The following is a 19,661-nucleotide window of genomic DNA, read 5'->3' on the forward strand; positions in this document are numbered from 1 at the left end:
GCCAGGACCTGTATGCTTTAGGATTAAGTTCTCATCTTCAAATTTCTCCCCATAGATGGACTTGCCACCAGTGCCATTATGGTGTGTGAAGTCACCACCCTGACACATAACCCTGGAATAATTCTGTGAAAGCAGGAACCCTTATCAACAAATCCTTTCTCTCCAGTGCTCAGAGCATGAAAATTTTCTGCTGTCTTTGGAATCTTGTCTGCAAACAGCTCAAAGGAGACACGGCCCAAGGGCTCGCCATCGACGGCAATGTCGAAGAACACGATAGGGTTGACCATGGCTAGTAGTACAGGATTCTCCTCGGCGGCAGCATCTGCAAAAAGCTGAAAGTCAGACTTTTATCACACATGATAAAGTGGAAAAAAATCTATTGAAACTCATTTTTAAATTGTTACATAATTCTTCCCAAACAGAAAAGTCTAAGGAAGAGTTAATATATGTCCATGAACCCATATTCCAGCTTTGATAGTTAACACGATTTTGCTGATCTCATTTCATTTATCCTCCATTAATTTAGTAGGCCGTTCTAAGTGATAAAGACACGTTAGAAATTATGAGATCTTACAAAATAACAATTCTTTATTCTCTAACACCTAGTCTATATTCAGATTCTCTCATTATATCGAAGTCGTGTCTTTACACACACTTGGTTAATACAAATCAGGACCCAAACACAACGCAAATGTTGCATTTGCTTATTCTGTTTCTGCACCAGTCATTTGCCTCTGCTCTTGGATCTATTCACTGTCCTGTCTCCTCCTTGCTCTGCTGGTATCCTGCACATTTTTCTTCTCAAGCTTCTTTGCCACTGGCTTCCCATTGAGTTCAGCCAACTCAATGGGAAGCACACATAGGAGACTCAAAGGATGGGAGGAGGGAAAAGCCAGGGCATTTCTCCCAGCCTCTGCCTCTGCCTCTGACAGTGACCGCTTCTCCAGCCCTCTAGCGGCCTCCACCTGATGCAATTCTTGTAGGTGGGCCCCACTCCTGGGTTCTGGTCACATCATCTCCTCTTCCTTAGTCCTTCTAGCTCTAGGGGAGGTAGTGGCTTCCTGAGGGAGCATAGCTCTGGGTTGCCTCAACATTCCATCTGGCATTTCAGCTCTTTCAACTCTTTTGAAACTAGTTCCCTGTGTTCAGTTCCTCTGCCGAACTACCGGGTACAGGCTATATTTTTTTCCTGGACAGGTCCTGACTGACACAGGCTTTTCCCCTCCTTTCTATTTCTTTACACCCTCCCTTTTTGAATTCTTTTATGCTATTGTTTCTTCCTCAGGGGTCTTTTAATTTTTTCCTTTATTCTCTATACTCCTTGCAAACTGGCAGTCATGTCAGATCTAGAGCCGTGCTGGGTGATGTGAGAGCCACCAGCCACATGTGGTTATTTAAATGTCAACTTAGGCCGGGAGCAGTGACTCACACCTGTAATCCCAGCACTTTGGGAGGCTGAGACAGGCAGATCACTTGAGGTCAGGAGTTCGAGACCAGCCTAGCCACCATAGTGAAACCCCGCCTCTACTAAAAATACAGAAATTAGCTGGGCGTGGTGGTGGGCGCCTGTAATGCCAGCTACTCGGGAGGCTGAGGCAGGAGACTCACTTGAACCTGGGAGGCAAAGGTTGCAGTGAGCCGGGATTTTGCCATTGCACTCCAGCCTGGATGACAAGAGCGAAACTCCGTATCAAAAAAAAAAAAAAAAGTAAACTTAAATTAGTTAAACAAAACAAAAAATTTGCACTGGCCACATTTCAAGTTCTCAGTGGGCACACGTGGTTAGTCACTGCCACATTGGACAGGGCAGACACAGAACCTTTCCAGCATGGCAGAAAGTTCAGCTTGATGTTGCCATTCTAGAAGCTCGATTAAATTCAAGTCCAATACTTTTAGGCAAGAATACTTACAGGGAAGGCTTGTATTGGGAGAACCTGTTGCTTAAAAATCATTCGGAGCTGCTGAGAAAGTAACAATTTTCCCATCAGAATCACCTGGGCTGTTTGTAAAATGCAGATTCTTCCCCCCCACACCCCTTTAGGATGGCCTCAGGATGTAAGGCCTAGTGTATTCATTTTAACAAGCTCTCAGATGACTCTCTTGCACTCTGTCATTTGAAACCTCGGTTTTAAGACAGTCTTAACTGTCTTCAAGACCAAACATTCAAGCTATGAGATCCTGTCTCTCCTACATGTGGTGTTAAAAGTTCTTTCTCTTATGAAATATGATGATGTGATATATCATGGTTGTATTTTCTTTTTTTTTTACTGGAAAAATTAAAAATTGGCACCTAATATTATTCTCTCCAATTTCAAGGTGGTTGACTTTACTAGTCTGGTAAATTCAAGAATCTGGGAGCCACTAATACAGTCTAATGAGGACTGTAAGTAGGAAATGAGGTAAATGGACCATCATACCCTTTTACAGTCACAGTAAATATGTTAGGGTTGCCCAAAATCTCAATCCATATTAAATGTCAGAAGACAAATTGACAAGAACAAAACAGAGATGGCAGATGAAGGACGGTCATTACCAGTTTTTGAGCGCAACTCTGGGGCTCCCCGGCAGAGTCTGCTTGCCTGAAGTCTCTAGGACAGAGCCCACATTTTCCACATGGTTATGTGTCAAAACCACAGTCAGCTAAAACAATAAGAAAACCCAGGTGTTTTAATGATTTGCTGAATTTCCTGGAAATTCCACGTATGTCTAGAAAATCCTGACATTCTCAAACTAGTTGGTTACATTAAAGTACAGGCCAGGCACAGTGGCTCACGCCTATAATCCCAGCACTTTGGGAGGCCGAGGCAGGTGGATCACTTGAGGTCAGGAGTTCAAGACCAGCTTGGGTAACATGGCGAACCCTCATCTCTACTAAGAAAATACAAAAATTAGCTGGGCGTGGTGCTTGGCGCCTGTAATCCCAGCTACTCAGGAGGCTGAGGCAGGAGAATTGCTTGAACCCAGGAGGCGGAGGTTGCAGTGAGGCTAGGTGATACCACTGCACTCCAGCCTAGGCAACAGAGGGAGAGTCCGTCTCAAAAAAAAAAAAAAAAGCATGTGATCAGAATTACAGAGGGAAAGGCCAGGCTCAGCAGCTCATGCCTGTAATCCCAGCACTTGGGGAGACCGAGGTGGGAGGATTGCTTGAGGTCAGAAGTTTGAGACCAGCCTGGGCAACATAGTGAGACCCTATCTCTAAAAAAAAAATAAAAAATTAACCAGGCATAGTGGTGCACACCTGTAGTCCCAGCTACTCCAGGGATTGAGGCAGGAGGATCCCTTGAACCCAGGGGTTTGATGTTACAATGAACTATGATAATTCACTGCACTTCAGCCTGGGTGACAGAGTGAGACCCTGTCGCTTAAAAAAAAAAAATGTAGGGGTAAAACACTCAGGAAAACTTAAAGCCATGGATGAAAGAGAGAAGATGCATCATCAACTAGAGACACGGGAACAATTAGAGGTGGAGAAAAGAGTGCTGTGTTTGGCCAGGAGGAATCACTAGGCAACTTAGGGAGCATTATGTGGGTGAATGGTGGGAACTTAGCCAGATTTTAGAGGTTTAAGGTGGGACTAGGTAGTGAGGAGGTGGCTGAGACAAGTACTCAGTTAGAAGTCTGACCAAGGGAAGAGGAGAGAGGAAGCCTTTGGGGGCATCAGAACAACAGACACTCCCCCACTCCCCAGCGGCAGGACGGGCGGAACAGTGGGGTGGAGCCTCTGCCCAATGCTGAACTCAGGTGTTGGCTGTCATTTTAGTTTTCTGACTGTTTTGGGCCAAGTTTGGATAATATGTGAAACCAAAGGCTTTACTAGTGTTCAGAAAAAGGAGAGAGAGCGAGACAGAGCAATGATGGAAGGGCCCATGGAGTTCTGGAATATTCCTGCAGGGCTGAGACAGGGAGGAAAGTAGCCAGGGAAGCTGTGAGTAGAGAAAGCAGGCTTGGTAAACTGGAAGGAAGGAAGGCTCTAGAATCCAACAGGCTGGTGAGGGCTGGGGTTTGGACCCCTGATTATCTGTATGGCCCCAATGTTCCTGCACCTGTTTATCCACAAAATGGAGGGTTTCCTGTTTCACAGGGTTATTGTGGGGGTCAAAGGAGAGGAGCTGTAGTGTCTAACATAATCATAGACATTCAATAATGCCCCTCTCCCTATTTTGCATTTGCTCATAAAAAGGCATTACAATATAATTATTTTTGGACAGTAAAAAAATAAAAATTTTGTTTATTATTGAGATAGGGTCTTGCTGTGTCACCAGGCTGGAGTGCAGTAGAACACCCACGACTTACTGCAGCCTTGGCCTCCTGGGCTCAAGCAATCTTCCTGCCTCAGCCTGATGAGTAGCTGGGACTACAGGCACACACTACCATGCCTGGCTAAGTTTTTAAATTTTTTTTTTTTTTTTTTTTGAGATGGAGTCGCCCAGGCTGGAGTGCAGTGGCCGGATCTTGGCTCACTGCAAGCTCCGTCTCCCGGGTTAACGCCATTCTCCTGCCTCAGCCTCCCGAGTAGCTGGGACTACAGGCGCCCACCACCTCGCCCAGCTAGGGTTTTTTTCGTATTTTTTAGTAGAGACGGGGTTTCACCGTGTTAGCCAGGATGGTCTCAATCTCCTGACCTCGTGATCCGCCCGTCTCGGCCTCCCAAAGTGCTGGGATTACAGGCTTGAGCCACCGCGCCCGGCTTTAAAATGTTTTATAGAGACGAGGGTTTCATCGTGTTGCCCAGGCTGGTCTCGAACCCCTGGCCTCAAGCAATCCTCCTGCCTAAACCTCCCGAGTTGCTGGGATTACAGGCATGTGCCACGTTGCTCAGCTCTGATTTAATATTAATAGTCAACATATATCATTCAATCTATAATTTTGTGAGTTTTCTGCCAATTTGACATATTGCTTTACAAAAAAATAAAATTGCTTATTTGTCTTTCAAGCCACAGTGACAAAGTAAAGAAATTGAGCTTCATTGGAACCAGGAAGATCTCATTCAGCAGATGATAACCTCTTACACTGATGCTCCAATTTGCATTTTGTAAAGTTGTTTTACAGTTTTGATTGTGTTTGATTCTGATGATAGGAGGTGGAGCAGATGATAGGACTCCCATTTTGCAAATGAAAAAGCAAAAACACTTTGTTTTGTTTTGTTTTTGAGACAGAGTCTTGCTCTGTCGCCCAGGCTGGAGTGCAGTGGTGCAATCTTTGTTCACTGCAACTTCTGCCTCCCAGGTTCAAACAATTTTTCTGCCGCAGGCTCCCAAGTAGCTGGGACTAGGCTGCATGCCACCATGCCCGGCTAAGTTTTGTATTTTCAGTAGAGACAGGAGGGTTTCACCATGTTGGCCAGGCTGGTCTCAAACTCCTGACCTCAGGTGATACGCCCGCCTCAGCCTCCCAAAGATCGGGATTACAGGCATGAGCCACTGTGCCTGGCCCAGCAAAAACACTTTGAAAAGAAAGCGATGATCTCTGGAAGCCAGCAAGGGTTATTTAGCAGTTCATGCCAAAGGAAGCTTTTTCCTTTTTAAAATAGACTTGCTAGGTCAGGAAATGCTGTAGGTAACATGTGTTTTGATGTTAGCAGAACGCTTGACAAAGTGTCTCACAAAGTCTTTGTGGACACGGGGAACTGTTTTAATGGATAGGCAGCTTGTTATGTAGAAGAGGGAGGAACCTGTCCCTGCAGAGGGGAGAATTAGAATCCATGGATATTAGTCACATACAGGGAAGCAGATTTGGGTTCAGCTCAAGAAAGAACTTTCAGTAAGACTGGCTCTTTTGTGAGAGAAGATGGTCTCGCCTGGAGTCAGACGATGAGCAGTGACCCCAAAATAGTGAAGAAAGAGAAGGGATTAGTGCCAATCTGGATGGATTGCTTCACTCCGACTGTCCCGGTAACATTTATTTATGTTTTATTTCCAGACAGAGTTTTGCTCCTGTTGCCCAGGCTGGAGAGCGATGGTGCAATCTCGGCTCACTGCAACCTCCATCTCCCAGGTTGAAGCAATTCCCCTGCCTCAGCCTCCCTAGTAGCTGGGATTACAGGCATGCACCACCATGCCTGGCTAATTTTTGTATTATTATTAGTACTAGTATTATTTTGTATTATTATTAGGTCTCAAACTCCTGACCTCAGGTGATCTGCCTGCCTCAGCCTCCCAGGGTGCTGGGATTGTAGGCATGAGCCACCACACCCACCCTCCCGGTAGCATTTTTATTGTTAACTGTGATAAAGTCAAAGAAGTCACATTCAGCAGCTCTGTAGCTGTCAAAGCTGAGAGTGACATTTAGTACTTTAGACAACAATTCATGTTGAGAGAAATATGTTTTTTGGTTTTTTTTTTTTGACAGAGTCTCACTCTGTCGCCAGGCTGGAGTGCAGTGGTGAGATCTCAGCTCACTGCAACCTCTGCCTCCTGGGTTCGAGCAATCCTCCTGCCTCAGCCTCCTGACTAGCTAGGATTACAGGTGCACGCCACCACACCCAGCTAATTTTTGTAGTTTTAGTAGACGGGGTTTTACCATGTTGACCAGAATGGTCTCCATCTCCTGACTTCGTGATCCGCCCACCTCAGCCTCCCAAAGTGCTGGGATTACAGGTGTAAGCCACCACGCCTGGCCGAGAGAAAGATCTTAGACAGTGAATAAAAATGTAATAAGGACATATGTAAAACCTTGTTCTTGCTTAAAAAGAATTTGCAGTCCAAGTACAGGGCAGAGAAGACGCTGTTATGTAGCCTGTGCATTACAAGTTGTTTTTGTTGGTGCAAATTCAGTATGAACCAGGAGGCAGAAACTGCCAGAGGAGATGGACAGGCTGCCTCGGGGTCACGGGGCACATGAGGACCAGGTGAAAATCCCTGGGATGTTCGGCCTGTAGATGAGAATGAATAGTAGCGCGGGCAATGAGTGGAAGGGTAATAGGATGCTTGTTGTTTCCAAGTGGGGAAGGGGGTCCTAGCTTTAGAGGGGAGAATTAGATTCCATGAATGGTAATTACATACAGGGAAGTGGATTTGGGTTCAACTGAAGAGAGAATTTTCTAACAATGTGAGCTATTCAATAGTGAGATGGGCTCTTTTGTGAGGCTGTGATTTCCTTGTCCACAGAAGTGGATAATTTACTATTTATTAAGGATATTTTGGAGAGCATTGTATAGGGAATGGGAATGTGGACACAGTGAAAATCAAAAGGATAACTTTTATTTCATTCCTGCGACAACCCTGAGAGATGTTATCATCACCATCTTGCAGATGAGAAAACTGAGATGTTGAGAGGGTAGGAGGCAAAATCAAGACTCAGACCCAAGTGTTTTATAGCAGTCTTCGTTTTCTCCTCCTTTCCAACCCTACAATTTTAAGATGGAAACAATCTCTCGTCCAAGATGGGTCCCAGGACAGTTTTGCTTCCAACGGTCTCAATTTACCTATGTAGGAAACGGGTATATTGATTTCCTGTCCTTCCCTGTTCTTCAGGAAGGTTGACAGTATCTGCAAGGTGAATGGACTGAGTCCCTTAAAACTCCTCCTACCCCCACAACTAGTTCTACATCAGATATTTTGTTTTATTATTTTGAATATTACTCATATTTTGAATAGATAATACAGGTACAAGGCACAAAATTCAAGTTATACCAAAAAGTGAGCAATAAGAAGCTAATTTTCCTCTCCTATCTATTCTCCAATTGTCTGCCCAGTTTCCCTCCTAGGAGACTGTTACAGGCCACATGTTTACACCCCCGATTCATATGTTGAAATCTGAATCCCCAAGGTGATGGCTTTAGGGGATGAGGCCTCCAGAAGGTGATTAGATCGTGAGGGTGAAGCCCTCATGAATGAGATCAGTGCCCTTATAAAAGAACCCCAGTTTCTGGCCAGGCGTGGTGGCTCACGCCTGTAATCTCAGCATTTTGGGAGGCCAAGGCCTGTGGATTGCCTGAGCCCAGGAGTTCAAGACCAGCCTGGCCAACATGGCAAAACCCCATCTCTACTAAAAATACAAAAATTAGCCAGGCATGGTGGTGCATGCCTATAATCCTAGCTACTTGGGAGGCTGAAGCAGGAGAATCGTTTGAACTTGGGAGGTAGAGGTTGCAGTGAGCCGAGATTACGCCACCACACTCCAGCCTGGGTGACAGAGGGAGACTCCATCTCAAAAAAGGAACACCAGTTTCCCTCTCTCCATCATGTGAGGACATAGCGAGAAGACAGCCATCTGCAACCAGGAGAGGACCCTCATGGGAACCCGGCCATGCCCACACACTGATCTTAGACTTCCAGCCTCTAGAACTGGGAGAGATAAATGTTATTGCGTAAGCCACCCAGTCTATGGTATTCTGTTATGGCAGCCTGAGTTAAGACCAATAATACTCATGGTTTCTCATGCATCCTTCAGGTGATATCTTTTCTGTACGTGTACAAGCAAGAACTTATGTATTTTTTTTTCCCCGCAAATGATGGCATGCTTTACACACAGTTCTGCAGCTTACTTTTTACATTTATTACTATATTAGATCCATCTATGTGAAATTACCAATATTCTACTGTTTTGACCCACAAAATATATTGGAAATCCTTCAATATCAGTACATACGGAGCTGTTTCAGTCTTTCAAAATAAGTATAACATACGTAAGACTTCACAAATATTAAGTGTATACATCCCTATATAACCAGCATCCAGATCAATAATTAGATTATTGCCAGCACCCAGAAGGGGCCAGGCCCCTCCCAGTCACTATCTGACTTTGAATTTTATATAAATGGAGTCGTCCAATGTGGACTCTTATGTGTCTAGGTTTTAACTGGTTACACAATAGTCCCTTTGGAAGCCCCTTACTTTATTTAACCCTGTTGGTGCCTTGCTGATCAACCTTAAAGGTGTTTATAATCTTTTGCTTTTACAAACAATGGGGGGATGAACAACCATATAAACATAAGGTATTTTAAAAAGTGTTTTATAGGAAATTTCAAACACATACACAGAAAATAGACTAGACTAGTATAATGGACTCAGCTTCAACAACTATCTACATTCTGTTATTCTCCTTTGAGTAGAATTCCATTTACTTACCCCCCAAAATGCCTTAGGGAAGGCTGAATATGTAGACTTCAGAGGCTCAGCTGTACCAATGAATAGCTGTGTGACTATGGGGAAGTTACCTAACCTCTCTTATCTTCACCTCCAGTAACATGGAGATGATCATTCCTACTGCTTAGAGTGGTGGTGAGGACAGGGGACCTGGATCAGGGCTTTTCGGCTGCAGGTAGAAGACGCAGGTGGAAGCAGATGGGAATGGCCACAGTCAATCCACTGGCGTTTTACAGAGTGACTGCCTTCTGTAAGATTTCATTGACCAAAATTCTCCAATGGCTTAAAAGAAAAAACAAAAAACAAACAAAACAGGAAAAAGAAATCGGTTGAAGCCTCCACTAGAATGAACGCAAAGGACTTAGCATGTCTTATGTGCTGTTTCCACCATTCTGCTTTTCCAGACTGTCCCTTCTTCAAATCACCGTTTAACTTGTTAAAATCACTTTCGAGCCAGGGCGCACTTTTCCAGCAAAGCGAGAAAATGCCAGGGAGAATCGGGAGATGAGGGCAGGGAGAGAAAAGCGTCCTAACTAAGACTTGCATTGCACAAGCTGAAGTCTGGAATTCGCACCCGCGGGATTCCATCCTCCTCCTCCTCCCTACCCCGCTGCTCCCCACCCCTTCTTCGGGAAGATCGCGACTCTCCAGTGGCTCGCCCCAAGCCTCTGCTTCGTAGGTTCTGGTTTCCCAATCGATCGTGAGTTTCTAGTCCCTGGAGCTGCGTGGGTCGTGAGTTCAAGTCCCTTTCCTTCCGGAGGCGACAACGTTCCCGCGGGTCCCCGTGCCACGCAGCGCGGGCGTGCACGCCCCTCCCCGCCGGGCCGCGCTGCCAGACCCGCCCCGCCCCTGGGTGGGAAGGTCAAGGGGCCGGGGCCCTCCCAGCCCCCCGCACCCCTGCGCGCGCCCGCCCCTCGCCTCCTGCCCGGGCGCTCGCAGCCGAGCCCGGCCGGGGAAGGGCTCTCCTCCCAGCGCCGAGCACTGGGCCCTGGCAGACGCCCCAAGATTGTTGTGAGGAGTCTAGCCAGTTGGTGAGCGCTGTAATCTGAACCAGCTGTGTCCAGACGGAGGCCCCATTTGCATTGTTTAACATACTTAGAAAATGAAGTGTTCATTTTTAACATTCCTCCTCCAATTGGTTTAATGCTGAATTACTGAAGAGGGCTAAGCAAAACCAGGTGCTTGCGCTGCGGGCTCTGCAGTGGCTCGGAGGACCCTGGCGCTCTCCCCGTGTCCTCTCCACGACTCGCTCGGCCCCTCTGGAATAAAACACCCGCGAGCCCCGAGGGCCCAGAGGAGGCCGACGTGCCCGAGCTCCTCTGGGGGTCCCGCCCGCGAGCTTTCCTGTCGCCTTCGCATCTCCTCCTCGCGCGTCTTGGACATGCCAGGAATAAAAAGGTGGGTTCTCGGCGCTGGACTTTTCTTTCTCCAGGGTCTGGAAACCTTGCTAAAAATCCGATGGGTGGAAACTGGTTATGGCTGTGATTCAGGCGGTGTCAGGATACTGGAAAAGGCATGAGCTAGTGATGCAATGATATTGTTAATTATAAAAAGCTGCGCCTCTGTAATTTCCATCTTGAAGGGTTCTTTTGGGAGTGGGTATTTTCTAATACAGTTTCAAAAGTCAGCATCAGAGAGGGCTGCGAAATTCTCAGCGCTTCATTCCTCTTTCTTTTTTGGAAAGGGCAGCAACTTTGTCGTTTTAAGGGATTCGTGTATATATTTTTTTAAATTTCGGGAGGCCAATTACTAGTTCACTAGCAAGTACTGTGCCGCATCGGCTGATAGACAAGCAGACGGGCCAGCTAAACATCGCGGGGCCGGATTTGCTCTATGTCTGTGTGGGATTCTCACAGAAGTTTCAAGCCAATGAGAAGTGGGAACTGCAGACAGAGATACATGTAAGCAAATGTTTTGCTATTCTTTAAGGAAATTGCAATTCCAGTTAAGTAATCCTTAAGTCTTGGAGAACTTTACCTAGATGACACCCACAGTCTTTATTCAGCGAGTTCTTGAAAATACACTGCTTTGAACAAATTAACCTTGTGTGTGCATGTACGTGTCTGTGGGTTGTGTGTGTGTGTGTGTGTGTGCTGAAAACTAAGCTGTAACAATGTCATCCTGGATTGGGGACCAGCACATCTGTGACGGGCAGTCCTCGTATTTGGTTGGTCTCTCCGGCTTTCCTTGTGTTTTAGGCTGAGGCAAAAAACGGGTGAACCCATCTGCTTTAGAAAGTTCCCAGGACCAGTTATGAGCACCAACCTGCCTCCCCCAGCTGTTCTTATAGAAAGTTCGTTTTTGGAGTTTCTAGGTCTTTTTTTTTTTTTTTTTTTTTTTTTTTTTTTTTAATCACAAGGTGCAGATATTCATGAAGCTGTGAGGCAGTAAGTGCTTGGGTATTCTTTCATTTTAGGAAAATCGTATTAGCCTGGAACCTGTTTGGCCCCCAGGACTCAGCTGTGGCTCTTCTAGGAGGCTGGGCTTGAGGCAAGACCTGTCCCGGGGCTGCCTCTAGCCAAAGGGAATGGGGCTGTGGAGAGTAAGGGGAAAAATGGGGTTAGCATGCCTTTGCCACTAGCTCTTGAAGTCCACTGTGTTGCAGTCAGCCTGTTCTGTCTCCAACATAAACGAGACAGGGTTTTATAACCAACTGAAAGGAAACTTCATGTGAAGAAACAGGAAAACATTGAAATTCATAATATACAGACTGGAAAATAAATTTGTTATTGTTCTTTCATTCCTTCCAGATATAAATCTGGCCATGGCAAATATCAAAAAGCCCTGGGATTTGGCTCTTCACTTTATAAGGTCAGAGCTGTCTCCAGTGTTCTAGAATCTGGCTCACCCAGGCACTTAGATGAAAACTTGTGCACTCGCAGCGTCCTTATTTTTTGGATTGGGGACTAGATAAAGGAAATGGCCTTGCATCTCCTAAGATCACATCAGGGCCCTATTCCCTCTGGATGTAACCTTAATTCCAGGTCCTCTAATACCCAGGGTTGCTGATTCAGATGAGCCATGTGTCCTGAAAGGGAGGAATTATGTTGTTGCAGTGCACGTTTGTAGTAACGGGCCACAGAATTCAGCCAGGTCCCCAGGTTCACTGCTCTATTGAAGAAGCCTTCAAGATCACCTTCTCCAGGAAGTCTTGTCACTACCCACAGCCTGGTTGTTATGGCACCCAGTAGGTATTTCTTTCCATGCCCTTGCCAAGGTGTATAGACATTGTTGTGGCTCTCCAACTGGTTCTCAAGGATACTGGTTGTTTCTGTAGCTCCTCTGTCTAGCATCCACACCCACAAGCAGTAGTTGCTTGGATAAACCGCTGTTGAACTGAATAATAGTACTAGGTAAAGCTCTGTTTTTGCATAGATTTTATTTTATTTTTTTTTAATTTTTATTTTTGAGATGGAGTCTCACTGTCTCCCAGGCTGAAGTGCAGTGGTGAAATCTCGGCTCATTGCAACCTCTGCCTCCTGGGTTCAGGTGATTCTTCTTCTTGGCCTCCCGAGTAGCTGGGACTACAGGCACCTGCCACCATGGTCGGCTAATTTTTGTATTTTTAGTAGAGACGGGGTTTCACCATGTTGCCCAGGCTGGTCTCAAACTCCTGACCTCAGGTGATCCACCCACCTCGGTCTCCCAAAGTGCTGGCATTAGAGGCATGAGCCACTGTGCCCGGCCTGATTTTGTATTTTTTTCTACCATAACCATTTTGAAAAGTCTAGTTCAGTAGTGTTAAATGCATTCACATTGCTGTGCAATCTCCAGAACTCTTCACCTTGTACGACTGAATCTCTGTACCTATTAAACAACAATTCCCCATCTTCCCCTCCCACTAGCCCCTGGTTACCACCATTCCACTTGTTGTCTCTGTAATTTTGACTACACTAGGTGCGTCGTATAAGTGGACCCAAGCAGCCTTTGTCTTTTTTGTGAGTGGCTTTTTTCACTTAACATAATGCCCTCAGGGTTCATTCATATTGTAGCACATGTCAGAATTTCCTTCCTTTTTAAGACTAATTTAAGAATAACATTCCCTTGTATGTACAGACTACATTTTGTTTATTCACATATCCATCGAAGGACCGTGTCCATCTTTAGGCTATTGTGAATAATGCTGCTATGGACACAGGTTTACAAATACCTGTTCAAGTCCCTGCTTTTAATTTTTGAGGGTCTATACCTAGAAGTAGAATGTCTGGATCACATGGAAATTCTATGGTTAGTGTTTTGGGAGTCATCCTACTGTTTCCCATAGAGACTGTACCATATTTACACCAACAGTGCACAAGGCTTTCACTTACTCCGTATCCTCCCTAACGCTTGCTCTTTTCCATTTTTTAATAGCCTCATGAGTGTGGAAGCAGTAGAGATTTTGTATTTTTATTTTATTTTTATTTTTTGAGCAGAGTCTCACTCTGTCTTAGAGCATGTGCCACCATGCCTGGCAAATTTTTGTATTTTTAGTAGAGAGACAAGGTTTCACCATGTTAGCCAGGCTGGTCTCGAACTCCTGAACTCAGGTGATCTTTCTGCCTCAGCCTCCCAAAGTGCTGGGATTACAGGCGAGAGCCACCGCACCTGGCCAGATTTTATATTTTTAAAGCAATCTTGCTGACCACAATCTTACTGGATTAAAGCCTGTGCGTGGCGAAGGGCAGAGTTGCAGGCTCCCAGAGCATCACTGGCTTGTGCCTGACAGAGCTGAGCCCTGGGTTTGTAACTCCTCCTCCTATTTTCCTGTGGGTTTCATTTTCCCCGGGCTGCACAGGTTCCCTGAGTCCTTTCCTCCATCAGGACTTGCTGGCAGTGGTTCCCGCAGGCCACACTCTTTAGGGGACTGGGCCACCCCAACCCATCCACTGACGGGGGATTTTCACGCATGTGGACTCAATGCCCTGCTTAAGTGACTTCCTATGATACCTTTCTTTGGTGCCACTCAAAGTGCCTCATGTTCTCACTTTCTTTTCCTTTCATTGTTTGGGGACACGATGATGGCTTATTCACTCTGTAATCATTTCAGCATAAAGATGTTCAAAAGTCAAGCACATCTCGCATAAAGAATAAAGACCAAGGAATTGGTTAATACCATAGTGGGAGGTTTTAGCCTTTTTTGTGGTGGGGGGAGGACAAAGTTTCGCTCTGTCACCCAGGCTGGAGCGTAGTAGTATAATCTCAGCTCGCTGCAGCCTCAAACACCCTGGGCTCAGGTGATCCTCCCCACCTCAGCCTCCTGAGTAGCTGGGACTTTAGGTGCATGCCATCACATCCAGTTAATTTTTTTTTTAATTTTGTAGAAATGGGGTTTCACCATGTTGCCCTGGCTTGTCTCAAACTCCTGGGTTCAAGCAGTCCTCCTGCCTCAGCCTCCCAAAGTGCCGGGATTACAAGCGTAAGCCACTGCACCTGACCTTAGCTTTTTTTTTTTTTTTTTTGAAGCAGCCAAACCCTTTATTAAAAAGTGTGATCTAACACATTATCCCAATGTAGGAGGCAAGTAGAAGAGGTGTGGTTCTGCTTGGGTAGTTGGGGTGTGTCTGGAATCACCATGACCTCCCTGGAGCACACCCCACCCCATACAAGCCGAAGGTGGTATCTCCATTACACGCCACGGGCCGCATGCAACCCACACTCCCCTAGACCTGAATCTGCCTCGGGCATTTATATTCGACTTTTCACCTCCACAGGATACTCACTGTTACCATTCTGGCTCTCTGTCTTCCAAGCCCTGGGAATGCACAGGTAAGATTTTTATTTTTAAAAAATATCTACAAGCGTATTAAAAACCAGGGTGAGGGAGTCCAGCCTTGTGTTATGGAACCCTAGGGTTCTGGAGGTGGGAGCAGCTTTACAGTTGACCTCATCTGAGTCTTCATTCTCAGAGGTTCACAGTGGAAGCTCAGAGAAAGTGAGACTTGGCCCAGGTGGCATGACTTGTAAGTGACAAGGCTGGGGCTGGTACTCGGTTTCCTGACTCCCAGTCCAAGACTCTTTTTTATTTTATTTTATGATAAGTTCTGGGGTACATGTGCAGGATGTGCAGGTTTGTTACATAAGTAAATGTGGGCCATGGTGGTTTGCTGCACCCATCTACTCATCACCTAGGTGTTAAGCCCAGCATACATTTTTAATCAGATTGCATGGCCTCATTTGTGCCCCTCACAGCAGGCCTCAACCTACCTTCAATGTTGAAAAGTACAATATGCTCTAGTGTTTCTGGGCAGTGGCACCTGAGGACCCCCACGGGTCTGCATGCGTTGCCACAGACACACCCCTCTTGGAGGAGGTGGGAGAGGAAGTGCGGGTTACTCAAACATCCCAGCATGCATTGTTGCATAATTCGGCTCCAAACCTAGGAGGGCCCATCGCTGGGCCGAAACCCCTCAGAGGAGTAAGAGGGGGTGGGCGGCCGGGCGCGGTGGCTCAAGCCTGTAATCCCAGCACTTTGGGAGGCCGAGACGGGAGGATCACAAGGTCAGGAGATCGAGACCATCCTGGCTAACACGGTGAAACCCCGTCTCTACTAAAATACAGAAAACTAGCCGGGCGAGATGGCGGGCGCCTGTAGTCCCAGCTACTTGGGAGGCTGAGGCAGGAGAATGGCGTGAACCCGGGAGACGGAGCTTGCAGTGAGCTGAGATCCGGCCACTGCACTCCAGCCTGGGCGACAGAGTGAGACTCCATCTCAAAAAAAAAAAAAAAAAAAAAAAGAAGGGGGTGGGCAAGGCCAGGCTCAGGGCCTTAGGGGTTCTGGAAGAAGCTTGCAGCATCCTGGACTTTATTTGAAGCAACCAGAGAGATGGACCCCTGTGTGTCAGCCCTGAAATGTGGGCAGATCCCTCCTGAAAACTCTGAGTGGCCTCTCTGTGTCTCTGGCTCAGGAAAGAAATGAGAGAAGCCCTGTCTCTGAGCAGGCTGAGGGCTGCAGGCAGGTAGGGGAGCATTTTCTCTCTTCATGTTAAGAATTTTGAAGCATATTCAGGTCACTGGCAGTGGGAAGGATCTTGGGAAGAGTAACAAAGAATTTTAGACCTTGGGGTTTTCTAAGGCCGCCTCATGGCATACACATGAAGACAGGTAGGCCCTGAGGGCAGCGAGTCAGGGTTGTGTTTACTGCACTTTAGGCACTTTATATAGATTAACATACATCGTCCTTACCACCATTTTGAACTATGTACATACCCCCCATTTTACAGATGGGGAAACTGAGGCATAGAAAAGTTACACAGAGAGTAGGAGCTAGAGTGAGAATTTGAAGCCGTGCCCTGGTCCAGCAGACTTGAACGTAGGCCAGTCCTTGACAGCCAGGACTGGAACCTGGGTCTTCTGGCCTCCCAGCTTCCCGGCACAGCTTCCTGGCTCGTCTGCTCCACTTCCTTTGCCCCAACTCCCTGGGACCCCTGAACCCTCTCCTGGGAGTGCAGGCCAAATCCATCATCTCTGCAAATCAGCCTCCGAAGCTGTAGAAAAGGCCAGGGATGGGAGCTCCTAGAAAATGTCAGGCCCCGGGATCTTCCCGAACAGCCCACCCAACACTTTTTTTTTTTTTTTTAAGTACATAAACTTGTACCTCAAGTTGTATGTAAAAGCTACAACCCTCTGGGATTGTTGAGGTCTATCTCTTTCTGGAAGTATCTTTGTGTCATTGATTTGCTGAGGCTGAAATGGAGAAATTTACTCAATTCAACTTTTCTGTGTAGCTTTTATTTATGTACAGACAGCAAAATCAGGTAGAGGGTTTCACGGGGGCAAGTAACTCATATTCAGCACTTTGAAGGTGACGTCGCACCTAAAGAGTCATCGCCCTTAAAAGCAGTCTCATTCATTCCCAGAAAGGGGATGAACAGGGAGCATGTCACATTAGGCTCAGCAGATGTGATTCCTCTTGCTCTTCATAACTAGAGCATTAAAAAACCTGAAAACTATCTGCTAAAATAAAAGCTAGGAAGCAATGGTGCAGGGAGTTTATTTTTTTAATAAAGTTTTTCTAAAAACACAGAGATGGGGTCTTGAGGCTGGTCTCAAACTCCTGGGCTCAAGAAATCTTCCGTCTTCAGCCTCCCAAAGTGCTGGGATTACATGCATGAACCACTGCGCCTGGCCTGGTGTGGGGAGTTTAGAAAGTAGTTCTAAGTGTAAAATAATTACAAGGAAAAATTTTAGAAGAACAAATAGGGGTTATAATACAGGTATTGGTATTTTGGAGGCCTTTCTTTTTTGCTCCATTTCCCCAACTTTCTGTGTTGCAGCAATAAGACTTCTGTGGTGTGAAATGACTTTGCCTGTTTCTCCTCTCTCCTTCCCTGCAGGCACAGTGCACGAATGGCTTTGACCTGGATCGCCAGTCAGGACAGTGTTTAGGTATGAGCCACTGCGGATCCTTCACTGGGGTGGAGGCATTCATCCCAGTTGCAGGGCTACTTCTTTCTCTGTTGTTCAGTGATTAGCCATGCCCATGGAAGAACACAGTGACATGGAATGACTGAAGTCAACGGTGCCCTTTTATTGATCACCTTCTTTGTGCCTGGCCTTGAGCTAAGCACTGAGAGGGGTGGAAGAATTGATCTCTATTCTCTTGAAGGTTTCTATTGGATTGGTGTTTCCTAGGGCTTCCGCAACAAATTACCACCAACTTAGGGGCTTAAACACCACCAGTGTATGATTTTACAGCTCAGCAGGTCAGAAGTTTGAATTGAGTCTCCACCAGAATAGAATTAAGGTGTCAGTAGGGCTGTGTGCTTTTCTGGAGGCTCTAAGTGAGACTTTTATTCCCTTCCGGTTGTTGGCAGAATTGAGTTTCTTGGGGTTGTAGGACTGAGGTTCTGTTTCCTTGCTGACTGTCAGTGGAGGGCAATTCCTACCTTTCAGAAACCTCCTGCTCTCTTTGGCTGGCAGCTCCTCCCTCCATCCTCAAAGCCAACACAGCAAGTCAAGTGTTTCTCACTTTGAATCTCTTCTTTTTCTGTTGTAGCATCTCTCTGACCAATCAGCCTCTTCTTCTTCTACTTTTAAGAACTCCTGTGAATATATCGGGCCCACCCAGAAAATCCAGGAAAACCTCCCCATCTCAAGGTCAGCTGCTTAGTAAGCTTAATTCCAGCTGCTACCTTAATTCCCCTTTGCCACGTAATCCAACATATTCACAGGTTCTGAGGACTAGGAAGAGGAGATTTTGGAGTATTTGTGAGGGGCATTCTCTTAGCATGCCATCTTTTGCAATGGACTCTGCGGAAGACGAGGTGAGAGTGATACCTTATGTCCAGAGTCAATAAGCATTGATGGGGCCAGGTGCGGTGGCTCACACCTGTAATCCCAGCGCTTTGGGAGGCCGAGGCAGGTGGATCACCTGAGGTCAGGAGTGCGAGACCAGCCTGGCCAACATGGTGAAACCCTGTCTCTACTAAAAATACAAAAAAATTAGCCAGGTGTAGTGGCACGCGCTTGTAGCCCCAGCTACTCAGGAGGCTGAGGCAGGAGAATGGTTTGAACCTGGGAGGCAGAGGTTGCAATGAGCTGAGATCGCACCACTGCACTCCAGCCTGGGCAACAGAAAGAGACTCTGTCTCAAAAAAAAAGCATTAATGGAGGTCAATTTGAATTGGGCATGGAAGGACGAATAGGATCCTAAGAAATGCCATTCCAGGTAGAAGGAACAGCATTAACAAGGACCAGGTGTGGAAAGGACGCTCAGAGCATAGGGCATACGAATGGAATAAGACAGCCCTACTTCCCCCATCTTAGGGGAAGTATTTAGCTTTTACATTATACTTACTTTAGGCAAAATCATTTATCTTCTCCAAGCTCATGTCAGGCATACTCCAGAGGGGAGATAGATGGTTTGAAAAACTGATGAAAGGTGAGGAATAAACCCTGTCCTGGGAAATCTGGGCTAACATTTTGATTTTAAAGTAAGGTGTTTTGATTTGAAGATTTGATGAGGAATGAAGAGTGGAGCAGTGGCCTTCTCTTCTGGCCCCCCAGTTTCAACAATGGCTTCAGGCTTCAAGCTGGAGAACAGGCTGTTGCATTCTGCACCTTGCCATTGCTCCTTCCTCTGGTAGGACTGGGTGTGAGTTTCTCAGATGAGATGCTGGGGGTGAGTTGTCGGGTGCAGGCATGTGGTCTCCAGTCTCCAGCCCTGCACAGAGCAGACTCCAAGGCTGGTGAGATGGCTCGGTATATGGGATCATGTCTGCTGCTTGCTGGAGCCACAGTTCAGGCCTCCCATTGTCTGTATCCTAGCAAGGCTGATTTTCTAGAGAGTCCACCTCTCTCCTTCCAGACATAACAAGCAGAGCCCAGCCTGGCTGGAAATGGGCTTTGTTGGCTGCCACAGAGCTGACCAGAAAGCAAAGCTTTGCCTTCTTAACAAGCAATTAGCTCTCAGTCAAGCCTTTTCTTTTTTCTTTTCTTTTCTTTCTTTTTTTTTTTTTTTGAGACAGCTGAGGTTTCGCCATGTTGGCCAGGCTGGTCTTGAACTCCTCACTTCAGGTGATCTGCCCATCTGGGCCTCCTAAACTGCTGGCATTACAGGTGTGAGCCACCACGTCCAGTCAAGGCTTTTTTTTT

The 19,661-nt window shown here is 46.4% G+C and overlaps 1 protein-coding gene across 3 annotated transcripts in view; it reads left to right on the forward strand.

Annotated features, from left to right (window-relative positions):
- The first annotated feature begins 9,712 nt into the window (after positions 1-9,712).
- The window catches only part of FBLN5 (fibulin 5), a 78,923-nt gene continuing 68,974 nt past the window's right edge, over positions 9,713-19,661 (forward strand). Inside the window, exons 1-4 of one of the 3 annotated variants that reach the window (XM_011949403.1) lie at positions 9,713-9,786; positions 10,247-10,484; positions 14,780-14,834; positions 17,402-17,453. In XM_011949403.1, the coding sequence (XP_011804793.1) occupies positions 10,468-10,484; positions 14,780-14,834; positions 17,402-17,453 (124 nt within the window). In that variant the 5' untranslated portion in view covers positions 9,713-9,786; positions 10,247-10,467. Of the gene's footprint in view, positions 9,787-9,876; positions 10,485-10,622; positions 10,988-14,779; positions 14,835-17,401; positions 17,454-19,661 lie in introns of those variants that run through there. The other 2 variants (XM_011949402.1, XM_011949401.1) reach the window with 2 other exon arrangements.

The sequence above is a fragment of the Colobus angolensis genome, unplaced genomic scaffold (assembly GCF_000951035.1).
Source record: "Colobus angolensis palliatus isolate OR3802 unplaced genomic scaffold, Cang.pa_1.0 Scaffold3, whole genome shotgun sequence".
Taxonomy (NCBI): Eukaryota; Metazoa; Chordata; class Mammalia; order Primates; family Cercopithecidae; genus Colobus; species Colobus angolensis.